The sequence below is a fragment of the Lottia gigantea genome, assembly GCF_000327385.1.
Source record: "Lottia gigantea unplaced genomic scaffold LOTGIsca_7, whole genome shotgun sequence".
NCBI classification, from domain to species: domain Eukaryota; kingdom Metazoa; phylum Mollusca; class Gastropoda; family Lottiidae; genus Lottia; species Lottia gigantea.
Genome location: NW_008710370.1, coordinates 279,118 through 294,175, shown reverse-complemented (window position 1 = coordinate 294,175; position 15,058 = coordinate 279,118). Strand labels below are relative to the sequence as shown.

At 31.9% G+C, this 15,058-nt stretch overlaps 1 protein-coding gene across 1 annotated transcript; it reads right to left on the bottom strand.

Moving 5' to 3' along the window:
• Positions 1 to 12,718: 12,718 nt before the first annotated feature.
• Positions 12,719 to 13,838, bottom strand: LOTGIDRAFT_107864 (hypothetical protein; the record flags this gene model as incomplete). Its single annotated transcript, XM_009065380.1, has 2 exons — positions 12,719 to 13,037; positions 13,678 to 13,838. Coding segments are annotated over 2 exons (480 nt in total), but the record flags the coding sequence as incomplete, so codon positions are not given.
• Between the last annotated feature and the right edge of the window lie 1,220 nt (positions 13,839 to 15,058).

Here is a 15,058-nt window from a genome sequence, read left to right as displayed (position 1 = left end):
ACTCTGAAAATAATAGTTATATGTGGGCTTATGTCGACTAGGAATTCCCGGGTGTCTCATCGGACACGTCGTAGTCGATATGTGCGATACACTTAAATCGAAAAATTGAACGATTATAAGAAATGCAATATGCAGTCGCAGATTACAAGTTGTGGAAAACCCAACTGCTCTATGATGCTGCGAGTCACAAGGTAAACCTGGGCTCTATATATATTTCAACAATTTTCAAGCTTATTTAACTTATTCAATACGTACATGTGTATAAACTTCTTTAATGATTCCGGTCCAATTTCCATTGACAAAATCACCCCATTCTCCATCGGGCGGTTCTACCACTTCATAACTAGAAAATAAAACCCACCCACCACTATCAACTATAATACAATACGCCCGCTATTGTGTCTCAGTGAATTAAACGCTCCCAACATAGGTAATTGAAAAAGAGCAGACTAATGCCACTGTCTGGCAAATTTTGCCTCATTGCACCCTGCATGGCGTTGCCCGTATTCGTTAGCGCCCATGGTGCAGAAAAGTATGACGTAAAATTCCATTCATTTTTCATTTCAGGGACTTAGGACTGATGTTATTGACAAGAATACTTCAAAGTAGGCTGTTTTCGTCCCATTGGCAGTAAATAATTCATTATATCAAATTCCCTGGCTGTCACTGTTATAAAAGGAACCTGATATCAATACGATTGTATACCTGAAGTTCATTGTTGTAGACAATTCATGCAATAAGTCCATACAAAATCCTGTATAGATGGTATTCGTTTCATTCACAACAGTTCTATATACAAAAGGCTTATACTGAAATAAAACAAAAACAACTCATTAATATCGTCAATATAGCCTTTTGCTAGCTTGATAAGGCTTCAGAAATTTTCTACTGAAAACAAGTGAGTGAATGGTTCGATTTTTAAATGCAATAGACTGTCCTATATATATGTGGCCCTGACAACGATTGGGTGAAATCCAGTTACGAGAAAGGGAAACTTAACTCGTACAAGTTCTATTTGGTACAGACGTAACTAAAAAAGGAGCGGGCGCAAGAGAGGCAAAATTCGAACAGATTCTTGTTAGACCTGTACGGTTACAGACCCCCATGCAAATGCAACCGCCCCCTTGTAATATTGGGCTGATTATGAAATATAATACTTTACAAAATTAAGTGAAAATGCATTAACAACTGATAAGTCGTAATGTATATTTTTAGGGCTGCAACGATTCCTAAAGTGGCGATCCGATACACTAAACGATACACGTTCAACGATACGATTTATTGCAATAATAAATCGCGATTCTTTGATTAAAAGGGAAAGAAAATGAAAACTGATAATTAATAACATTTTAACACAGTTTAAATTATTTTGGCACGCTTAGAAGTACAAAATTCACTTTTCATCATTTGTTACATACAAGGACTAACAAATTTCTTCAAAATAATAAATAAAATACCAAAACATTGTCAAATATCTTAATTGGGAATTGTCGTCGTAATAAACGGGAAAACCAAATGACTTCCAAACCTCAGATTTATACTTAGCCTCAGCGTTTTCAATTTCGATTTTTTTCACTGGCCTTTTCACCCACAGTGATATTTGACATAATATTAGCCTGACTTTAATTGATGACGTTGTCGGTAGAGATGATTACGAGCTAATAATTCATATTAAAATATTTCAGTGTTCAAATGTTTCGACAATAAGGTATTCCACGATATTCTGCTATCTCCGGATGGCATTCGAAACCCATCTTGAGAACCAGAAAAAAAAAGAAATGTCATTCTGTATTTTGTTGTTAGTAACGAGGTCATAAATTGCGTTTTTTGAGAATGGATCATATATATTTTGGTTTTATAAAAACGTATTGAGCTGAAGAATCTAATTTCCAAGAGCGCTGTATCGAATAAACAGCTTCGTGGAATTATTTTATGACTATGCAAACACATCTTACGTTGGAAAAAGAAAAAGTTTATATCAGATCCCATGCGCTTATCTTCCACTTGGCAAATTAATATGTTCTCTTTTCATCCTTTATAACAAAAATTAATAATGCTGAAGACAAATTAATACGTGAAAAGCAATTTTTTAACATTTGAACATGACACAATTTCTAAAATACGCGAGGATTCCGTGCTATTAGTCATTAAAGGTAGTTAATTATATTTATGAGATTCGGGCCGATGTATCGTGATTATTTTTTTCTTCGCAATCGATTCAACGGTGAGTCGTTGCAGCCCTAGTATATTTTGAATGTATTATTATTTACCATACATTTTCGATTTGCGATATAAAGTCTGTAAATATTAACTTACAATAAGAGACGATATAATAAGTTTTCGTTGATTAAAACCAAAATTGTTATTTGGGAAAATATTTTCAACTTGTCTGTTTAATATGGAATCGGTGCTGTTGATTGTGGTTATCAAACTCAACTTTCGGCCGAAATTTTTCCATAGTAACGTGTAGAGTTTGGCAACATGACATCTTGAAACATATGAGAAGTGCTGAAAAAAGGCAACATTTTAACAATATCAAGTGAAGTATACATAAAAAATACATTTGACTAATGCTTATTATCAACGGATGAATTGTGCGAAAAAGTGTTGGGAAATTTGAAAATTTCGGTAGCCATTTTTTAAATTTCTTTCGATTAAGTTACTCACGAGGTTATCATCTATCAAGGGTATAGATATAACAGCTACATTGTTAAGATAACCAGACGATTCTTCTATACTTCTCATTGACTCGGGGTTATCTGGTATTATCATTAACCATCTTGTCTGTTGACTTATTGTAAATTTATTTCCTTTTTGATCTTCAAATTCCTTCAACTAAAAAAGCATTTCGGTATCAGATTTTATTTCAACACCGTAACAAAATGTAACGGGATGAATGATACAATCATATAGGTCCTATTTCAAAATTGAATAATCGGGAAAAACAGAAAGACAGAGGGTATTGTGGGGGACTAGAATGCTCCTAGTTCAACTCACGGAAACTAACGGACATTGGCGAAAGTTGAGCCGAATGATCTGAACCCATAATTCTCAAATATTTTGAAGCACCGTTTTTCAATTTTTGTAAAAAATTTTGCTATAACAAACTATATTGAGTGGTGCACAGTTTATCCACTGTAAACCGAAGTATATTTGGAGACAGCTGTACAACGTAGTAGGGCTAAATCCATAAATCACAAGACCCTTGCTCTACAAATCTAGCATTAACTATTATATTTTACGCACAATACGGAAATCAAATGTATTTTGGGTTCTAATTAATTTCAACAAAGATGAGTTAAGTAATAGATATCAAATATGCAACAGGAAAGGAATAGAATAGTACAATGCTTTTAGTGTATATCGGATGTTCTTTTTTGTTATAGTTACATAGTTACTATAGTTACAGGATTTTTTTAAAAATAGGATTCGAATTGTTTTATGCTGTGCAGTGAATCCTGTTAGAGACTTATTCAACCAAATCACTGGGGAAAAAACAGGCAATAAAGAAAAGCATATGTTCAGTAATTGATTTTGTGTGTGGTTTTTTTACGACCTTAAAACCAGGATTTGTTTTGTTGATATAAGTCATAAATTATAAAAATCCTGTCGCATAATTAGAATATTTGCTAGATCTACTTCAAAACCTTACATTTATTTAAAAGCACCGAAAAGCATATGTAATTATGCAGCATCTTATTAGTAAATATTACTGCGAGATCAAAATTAATGTAACAACCATTAGATTGGGTCAGCTTCGATAATATACAGTAATTTTAATTGGCATTTTGGAAATCACTTTATATAACATATAACAGTATAAGTGTGTCGAGATCACAGTAAAATCTGAATTGACTTTTTTCAGTTATGCCCCCCCCCCCCAAAAAAAATCGCATAGCAATAACAAAAATATAGATTGTTTTCTTGTACGGATGGCTTGCTTATGTCAATTTTACTTATTTTTCATTTTCAGCAAACAAGAATTCCTATTGAATATGTGTTTAATAGGTCAACGGATATTTTTGGAGCGAATAATTTTAATTTTTCTACGACTCTCTATCGTTTTTTAATGGGTTAAATGAAACAAATAATAATTTTACAGTTATATAGTATAATAGGTTTTTTTCTAGATGAAAACATTATTTGTAATTTAGAATTTTATCACCAGTTGAACCAAATAAAAAATACTAGGAAACAAACAATATTTGAAATTAGTTATATCGATTATTATATTATGACAATAATAATAAAAGGTTGAAATAATTATTGCCATTTTCTGTATTCTTACACAAGTGTATAGTTTTGGCACTAATTCGTTTATAGACCAAGTTTCACTAAATACCATTTTAGATTTCTTACGACTGGATGTCGTATCAGAATAACTATTTGGGTATATATAGCCATGCACATATGGAAAACCACAGGAGACATTGTAGTGTAAAGATTAAAAAGAATCTATTCCCTACAAACTTGTATTTTTCACAGCAGGGGTAGCATACAGAATTTTTATCAAAAATGTTGTAAATAATCCGTGAAAAGAATATTAAAATATGCTTTTAAGTTCTATGCATCGACCTGGACTTGTTTTAAAAGGGGTAATTTAAAAATGGAGTAAAGTAATTGTAAGTAAACAACTAGTATTGGTGTTGAGCTTTTAAGGTTAATTTGTTTAGCTTCCACCAATCACCAATCAATAAACAAAGCGACTTTAAATGGTTTACGTAAAGCTTTTAAAAGTTTTGGTGTTCTTGTAAGTTAAAAGCCTTAAGTCTTAGTTAACGTCTGGGGCCTCTCATGGCGCGGGAATAAACGAGGCATGGTATTTTTCTATTCTTTTGTACTATACGCCACGCCTTATTTTTACCATAGCCTACATACGCCTTCCATAATGTGGACAATTTCACTTTTGTGAATTGCACTTAGTTTTTTAACTAGTAATTGGAGTTTCAAACATGGTTAGAATAATAAATAATATTAATGATACGGGGTTAGAAATAACACTTACTTTAACAAGAAGATGTTGTAAACTTTCCAAAGATGCCAACACTAAAATATCACTAACGTCCTTTTGGTCAGAATTGATACTTCTAATGACTTTATCTAAAGATTTGTCTGTTTTCAGATTGCTCAGTTGATAATATATAAATGTTTTACCATAATTTGAAACCAATGTTTTTATACCATTTGCATATGAACCTGCATTAATGAAATGGAGTAGTAAATGGATATGTTGGCGCTTTAAATAGTCACATACTCAAATGTGGATTTAAGGGTGACATCGATTCTACACCAGTTTCTCCCAATCTCTTGAAACACTGCAATTTTACGATTTCCCTGGGTTTTTTTTTTGTCAGATTTACCCCAAAATTGGTTCGACATACATATATGATAGTAAAGCATTTCACGCTGTAATATAGACAATAATAATTTTGGACTTTAAAAATTTGACGTTAGATCTTTGCACAACTGGGAGCATAAGGTATAGGTGGTTTCACAGCATTTGTTCCACCCTGTGTTTGCTCTTATGCGCCATCTATAAAGAAATAACCTCACCATAGTCATCTTCAACCAGAAAATAAAATTCATTCAGATCTTCAATGTTATTTAATACTTCAACCACTATATTGGCTACTGGTGTTTTTATGATCGGTGGTAAAGTCACATTTTCAGTGATAGCTAGACCAGTGTGTTGATGTTGTAACAAAGTCATGCACCAGTCTTTCTCTGTTGTAGGGTATTTATTGGACGATAATGGACTGATGATGATATTTGAGGACACGGTCTCTTGAAGGTTCATTTCATCCTGTACACTTTTTGGTAGCATGAGAATGTCCACTTTTTCCTGAATCAAATGTCTCACTGAAATAAATGATTGAGGGATTTCATTAATTATTAAGATGGGATCTCTCGGCTTGATTACAATATTGTCAAAATCATTTTTAACCTCTTCAAGATCAGATGCGCTGTCAAATTTCATGTTGATCTTCCTTTGATGGGATGTTTTTAAGGCTGAGAACATGTAATGTTTTTAGACGATAGAATCTTATGATATATCAGAGCGATTTCAAACTTAGATCATCGAAATTAATTGTCTGGGATCATTCAGTGCATTAATGTTAGGGGTGATAGTTGAAACTGTTATCGATGTTATCAGATTTATGCAGATGGATGTCAAATAATCCATTGATGCAAGAGAATTCGGATAATGCAAAGAAAAAATCAGACTCATCTTCCAAGTTGGTGTAAAATTATAAATATTACCTTCTCTATATAACAATAGCCGATAACCACGTTGTACAACAGCAGTATATACTGTTGTATTGATTGCATCAGCACATTGAAAACTGGAAACATTTCTGGACACAATTGGAGGGTCATCTGATGGAATTATTGTTCCTGGAATGGAAAATATTGACTATCAAATTGCCGTTTGCATGGATATCCTTTACCTTTTAAACAACACCGACCTAGATTCTTACGTTATTAATTTCTGTTGTAAGTAAGGAGCAACTGGCGACTATTAAGACGAATATCTTTGTCTTTTTCCTGAATAACTGATTAAAATTCATAAACTACAGATAATCTTCAATTCTTTTTAAAATTCCGTTGAATGGAACCAATTGATATTTATGCGTTGCTGTCTACTTTGGATCTATTCCGGTATGGTTTGTTTGGAAATTTGGAAATACATAATTGTGGATTATAAGTGGGTCTTATTCTTTGCAACCGTGAGAAATTTTGGGCATTTTATTCAGTGTGTCTCATTTCAATCGCTTGAGAAGGAAATGATAAATTTTTAATTTCCGACTTTTACTTTTTGGTATAAACCTACTACTGCGCTCTTAGTTCTGTGGTACGAGATAAACCAAACATTTACTATTTGAACTTCCTGTCGTGATTCTTTTGATTGCAGCAGTATTGATCTAGTTTATGCCTATGTTATGATTGTAAACCAGACTGATTATTAAACATTTATTTAATATAAATTGTACAATGTCTGTATGAGATTAATTAAACAGGATACATGTATTTATATATTGATCATAGAGAACAATTGGTGTTTTTCAATTAATATCAATATTTCCATGCTGTATTCAATTACAAAAATCCTGAAAATGCAATACCAATAGTTTCTTTTTTGGAGTCAAAAGCGACTCGTGTTTAATGTGTAAACATCAAAATCTCAGCAATTATCATTATTTGATCAAATTTGCAGCTAAAATGCGTCTAGTTGTCGATCCTGAGCATGGATTATGCTATGCTATGCTACGGTCGACCACGATCCGTCATCTTTGTCTTGTTTCACTAAAAAATGCCAAAATATATTTGTTATACAACAGATATGATAATAAATGGCATCTTACGTTAAATTGATATGACCTTGTTATTTTAATACAACATATATGATGATAAATAATATCTTATGTTAACATGGTTATGACTTTGTTATTTGTAATACAACATATATCATAATAAATGATATCCTGTGTTAACGTTGATAACGACTTTGTTATTTTTATTTAACGTATTAGATGATAATAATAATATCCTATGTTAACATTGATAATGGCTTTTTTATTTTTATTTAACATATATGATAATAATAATATCTTATGTTTACATGGTTATGACTTTGTTATTTTTATACAACATATATGGTAATAATAATATCCTATCTTAACATTGATAATGACTTTGTTATTCTTATACGACATATATCATGATAAATAATATCGTATGTTTACATGGTTATGACTTTGTTATTTGTTAAAAAAGATAAACAGCAAACGATGGGCATGGTGCTTTGAATAGACATGATAAATGGAACACTGTAATGTTGTTAATCTACAGTCAATATAAGTGATAGACATGGAAAAATAAAAAATATTATAACTTTATTTGTTACTCATTTATGCAGACAGAATATTACATTGTTATTGTTAGATAACACTGTTTACGTAGCTCACCAGATGAAAGGTTTTAGTCCCAAAAGTCAATTATGGCATGAGTGTGATTTTAAAGTAATATTTAGATAAAATAGTTACAATGAATGTAATAGAGAACGCTAATGGTGAAACGCTAATATGTTATTGAATATCTATAGGAAACAATAATAGTTGTATTATTTTATGTTGCTTATCGGGTGAGCTCACATTCAAGTTTCAAAGTTAACTGTGGGTACAGCGGAGAGGTGGGAGTCAGGAACGTAGTTCAGACGACAAATCGTACCCCAACTTCCAGGAGGCAGCAACTGAATCCAAACTTAAAGCAATCATTCAACACATTATTATCAGATTCAAAGTTAGGTGGTGTAGTGCCTAATTCAACCCTAACCACAATCTCGAAAGTGCCAATATCTACACTGTATACGTTAAAAATACAAATAAGTTTTTAATTAAAGGGATTGTAAAGAGGTTTTCTGAGAAAAATTATTTGTAGGAGACACTGATAGCGTCAATTTGCACCATTTAAATTTTCAGTCAGTCCTCTGTGGTTCCTGCAATTCCACTAAAACTAAGTGTTTGATGACGTCACTAATCGCGACGCATCTTTTGTGATAATGAATATTTGGCGATTTATGACGTAATCAAACACTTAGTTTTAGTTGAAGTAATGGAACCACAGACGTCTGATTGAAAATTGGTCTGGTGTCCCCAATTCATGTAAACCTCTGTGCAGTCCCTTTAAGTTTAGGCATATCTTGTATTTTATTGTCTTATTGCGAATTGATATTTTGCCCATTACGTTTTAATGCATGAACATTTATTTAAAATTATAATCTTAATGTGTATTTCAATATCTGATCTGAAAAATATCATTAGATAAATATATTACCATTTGCTATGGAAATATTTTATTTGTAGAAAGTCAATGTGATTCAATGAATGTCTACTAATTTTTTAAAATAACTCTCAATAGGAGACTAATGAAGATTCCATTAAATAGTTAACACACCAGACCACGTTACCTTTGAAGTTTGAATGGTTGAGAAGTTATGATCATATAATCCAACTGAACTTTCAGAAAGAATCTGTCCTTTAAATTCATAATGTTCTGAATAGATCACAGCATTCATCAAAAGGTCCTTGTGTAATATTGCGTGTTGGATTATAACGCGAATCTTAAAGATATACTACCTTAGAATGACCAAAAATGACTAAAATGAATCTTTGTTCATCAGTAGATTTACGGTGCCACATATACAACATAATCCCTCTGTAACCTAATAAATCCATTAAACTAAGTAATAATTCATTAAACCAAGTAATTTTGAAACATGGTTAGAATCGTGTTTCAATAATGATAGATATATTGACTTATATAGAGATTCTATTAAAAACAATTTTCTAAGAGGTAGTATTCCTTTAATTGACTTTCTGCCCTTAAATTCTATTTTAGAATCGTCGTGTATATTGTACATGATACTGCCTCATTATAATTATTTCTTCATTAGTTTATGTGCTTTGATCAATCATCCTATTTCTTTGACAATAAACAGCTTCTGCTGGGAAATGAATTATTCATTATAAACAATCATGCAACTTAAACATATCTTTAATACAATTTTTTTTATTTTTTGTTTCATTTTGTTTATTTGCTGATATAATTACATCTTAACAAAAATCGCCTCTAACCATTGCCCGAACGATGTACATTTACCAACAATCAAAAATTTGTCAAGTGCAGACTATTTCGAACATAATATCCCGGATTACGGCCAGCTTCGGCCTTTATGATTAGTACAGAAAGCGGACCATGCGTGGCGACTATAAGGAAATATCTAGATACACCCTGAGATATATACACATAGAGATATACACATACATATTAGTATATACACAAATTGAGATATACACACATTGAGTTATATACACATTGAGATATAAACACATTGGGATATACACATTGAGAGATATACACATGTATACATATTAGGATATAAACACATTGAGATATAAACACAATGAGATATATACACATTGAGATATAAACACATTGAAATATATTCACATTGAGATAGACACATACATATGAGACATCATACACATTGAGATACAAGAAGCGTTATATAGAAATGCTCAGAATATTCAACAAACGCGATAGTACAAAGGTAACATGCCAAATTTAATTAAAATCACCAATAGTAAAGAGTAGTAGTTTTTCAATTGAAAAAATTGTTCAAAATCTAAAAGCATAACGTCAAAATTAGAAAAAATTATAACCTTAAAATTTTAAGTCTTTCGAGACCTCATCATTCTAATCGTCCATGCAAAAAGTTGAAAATTATGACAGCATTACTCAGAAGGAATTAGAACAGACGGACGAATGGGATGAAAACAAATATACACTACTTATATACTTACCAATTTTAATAGAAACACGACAACATAGTCCAAACAATATTTGCAGAAAAAACAAGGAGGCTTTCAGTGCAGGCATATTAATCAAGATCACCAAAACGGTTTACAAATTGGCGATATTATCCACATTCTAGTTCAAATACCAAAGTTCCATATACAATTCCTTTCAAATGTTCAATAATTTAGAATTATCCAAATAAAGTTAGGAATGACCGCATCAACAAGTCAACCGCCATTGATTAAAACATAACTTTGACCACATATTTTTTTTCGTACGAAAATATCCTCTGAATCACCATTAATCCCAATGAATACAGTTGACAAAACAAGACACGACACACTTATAAAACTTTCATAACGTTACCTCTTAAGGGAAATGACAGTGAATTCCCAATGTTACTACAATAGCGAGTATAAGGAAATTCAGTTTAGATACAGTCGACTGTGTAACTGTTCAATATATAAACGAAATCTAATTAAGCGTAAACTCGGGTACATACTGAATATTGATCCCGATTGGCAAGGTATATACAAACATCTATCGTTTTTGTAACTAAAATAGATAATTATGTAAACATGAAGTATTTTCTGCCAGTAAGGATTCTTTCCAAGCTTTTTTTAAAATTAATAATGTTTGTGAAAGATATTGATTTTTGGTATAACTAACTATAGACATTAAAAGTCTTCAGTAACTATTCCATGAGTGATTTTCCTATACACCATTCAATTCTTTCTGGAAAAATTTAACGTCGATATCTTCATACTTCTCAAGTAAACTTTTAAAGCTATCGTGCTTTCATAAAATAAAAATCAATTATAAAAAAAAAAAATAATTGAGAGATAATAATTGCAATATTTATTCGCCATACTGAAAATTTGGTTTGATATTGGTCGATTGCATCCATATTCTTCTACAATAATAATGACTGGTATACCGCGGCCATATTTTCTTTTGTATAGATTTATTGATTTGACGTTATTGAAGAACGATAGCTTTAACCACACACGATTTTCATACTCTGGGAGCAACGAAAACGCATGCATTTCGTGTAGGATTAATCAATCATAAAATAAAATGTGGTAGCTAACCTACCATAAGAATGTAGCATGGATTCTGAATAGAAGATATAGTATCAAGTTCTTTGATGCGTTGTTGAAAAATTCTCATAAAGGAATCTCTTGCTGAAATATAATCGTTTGGACTGTCAACCATAATCTGACAAGATTTCTTCCGTGTTGCAAACAAATTATAGTTCTATCCTATCAAAAACACTGTTAAAATGTAATGTGTAAGAGTGGATATACCGGAATTTCTCATGTTATAGTAAGGAAATTGTTCATTGAACAGATCATTTGATTGGTTGAGTATCAACTGATCCCGAACATGAGACGCATGACAATTTCCTCAGATCATGGATGGCTAGTGGAATAACTGTAGAAACAAAAATCCAGATATGAATTTAAATCTGATTGATCAATAGCCTACTGTAAAATTGGCCATCAGTATGAAGATTTACTTCATATTGTATTTATTTAAAAGAACAGTAACAAGAATTGGAAAACTGTTTGATTGTATAATAAGAAATCAACAGACAAGAATAGATAATAGTGATGAGATATGTTTGATTAGAGTTGGTAGTTTCCTCTATCAGATTTACAATATCCTTTGTAAATATTACTAGTAAAGGTAGCCGCCAAACACAGGAAATGAACATCGATATAGCAACTGACAACAACTGGTAATCACGATTGTAACATAATAGAAATGTATTTTTTTTCGTTTTTACGTAAGGTTTTAAAGAGAATATGTCACTTCATTGTATGATGGTGTAAATAGATAAAGTTGCGGTGTCTGGTGAAGTTTACGGTTTTAAATTATCAATAATCCCGAACAGGACATTCTGGGTTGCACCATTACACATTTAGAATTTACGCCCAGTGCCCCAACACTGTGATCCAGGCAATACTGGGGATCCTTTTATTTTTTTTTAAATATATACAAGGGATTGAAAAGAGGTTTTCTAAATATTGTATGTGTATGGAAACACTGATAGCATCAATTTGCACCATTCCAATTTTCAGTCAGTTGATTGTGGTTCCTGCAATTCGACAAAAAATAAGTGTTTGGTGACATTTATCCCTTTAAGATTAGCAGATGTTAGACACTTTTTTTTTTTTATTATGCAATTTGGGTAGTCTGAAACATTTGACTCTATTTCAGTCTCTGATAGGTATTTTGACTGTTGTCACAGTAACTATCAGAGGCTGGAAAAGGGACAGCTGTTTCGGACTAGGTAATACTAGGAGAGGGGTAGCAGAAATGATAACAATTCTGTTATTATAAATTTATAACAATATCATTTTTTCATGTCCAATTCTTTAAAATCACCAGAAACATCATCCTTATACACATTGTCATGATGGAATATTCTACAGTTCATTGCAATCAAAGTATTTGCATCTTTCATAGTCCTTAAGGCACCTAAAGCAAATCCGATATTAAATTCTGCATCTGAGTCTTTAAATGTTTCAGGCAAGAAGGAACCAGTCAGTATAATGATTTTGTCACAATGAATAGCTGCCAGATATTTGGCTGTTTCAATCATTGTATCTGTACCATGAGTGATTAAGATTTTCTTTTCTTTTGAGATACGACAGGTTTCCAGTAATATCTTTCTGAAAGACATAATGATAATGGATCATTAAAAAAATACAAGTACAAGAAGCAAAGTTGATGGAAGTCCAAAAAATGAGACAACAGTGAGATCAGGAGACTCTGCCTGAATGTAAATCAAGCAGTTTCTTTCAAAATTTGCAGAAACCAGTTCAATATTCTTTAGTATACCCAAGTTCAATGAAATGAAATAAATGGAGTTTTACGTCCTACTTTTCTGCACCATGTGAGCTAATGAATACAGAGAAATGAATCAATGGATTTGTATTGGATGTAGGTACTAGAGGTCAACACCTTCAACCAAAAATCATTTCTGCTTTCCAATCCAAAGTGATGACAGAAACTAGTCTATCAATGGACAGAGCCTGGTGTTAAAGGGATTGTAAGGGGGTTTTCTAAAATTTGTATGTGTATTGGAGACACTGATAGTATCAATTTACACCATTACCAATTTTTAATCAGATGTCTGTGGTTTCTGCAATTCCACTAAAACTACGTGTTTGGTGACTGGTGACGTCATTAATCACAAAGAGCCATACGTAACTAAGCATATTTTGCAATTAGTAACGTCAGCAAGTAACCCAGCCACTGCTCAAATCGCTCCTTTGAAATGACTGAAATCTGAAATCTTGTTCAATGTACCTGTCATCATCAGTAATCTCTTGACTATCTTTTTTACAAACAGACACAAAGCGAACAGAGTCTGTCACATGATGACGTTCTAATATTTTCTTAACTGCAGATTCACCTATCTCGAAGGAATAACCATTGTTTCGTTTTGGATACCCCTTATCAATAGTACCTGAAATAAATTGAAACTTAAAATCTAGGAAGAATTTCAGTAAATCAGAAAATTGACACTAACAGGAAATGAAGTTTTTTTAAATGCTTATTTCCTGTTCAAATCCAAAAAAAACGTTCACCTTCTTGAACAATGGATGTGCGATCATCTCTTCTAAAATTGTTTTTTTAAATCGGTATGTGCTTTTTGCTGGAAAGCAGAACAATAGTTGACAACTGGCGGCAACTGAGCTTTTTCAGTTGTCTGTGCGCTCAAACGCTTATATCTATTAAATTCAGCAATTGGTTAGATTCTCTGTTAGCTTGACCTTTTCTCCCCTTTATACATACCTCCAGTTTGAATCATTAAAATATTGTCCATCTGGAATCTCTGAAAGAAGAAGTTTAAATGTAAGTCAGTAGAAAGATTAATCTTGCTCAATTTAAATTTCATAATTATTATTAGTCCATATTTAACCTTGACAGAAAATTGCAAAGTCATTCCTAGTTTCTTATATAATATATAACTTGCCTATCTGTATATTTATCAGCTCTGGATTTTAAACCCATCTTAAACCAATCCATGTAATTCATATGCAATTTCAAATGATAATTTTGCATTTTTTTTGGTGACAACTTGTTATTTAAAAAATAAGATAATAATGGGCAGGATTCAAAGTTAGTTGTGCAGATTTAGTAGGTGAGCGTGCTTATAACATTTACAATTAACCTAATTTAAAAAGATAAGCTTATTGGACTAAGTTGATAAAATCAATAATGATAAGATGACCTCGCTTCATTACCCCACACGTTAATGTCATGAAACAATTAATATCATTGGCTTATATTGTACTGAAATGCAAAGATGTTGAAGGAAGGGATATTATTCATCTATGGCTTGAACTTTATAGGTAAATATAGATCTTGTAGGCCTACCTGAAGACCTTAGGAAACTACAACTTAGAATAAACACAAAATGAACATTTCAAACTCGGCCAATTAGAGTATATATTCATCAAATTTTCAATAGAACCACAGTAAAATCTGATAAAAACCATAAAAGTAAGTAATTATTCATAAAAGTAACTATTGAATAACTTACATCTGTTAATGTTCCTGAGTTGATATCTGGTGTAGCAGAATAACTGTGGTCTATTGTGGGCATCTAAAACATAAACTGATATTAAATTTTGTTATGCATTTTGGAAGCTGTTAGAAAACTACTGTACGGATTTACTCCTAA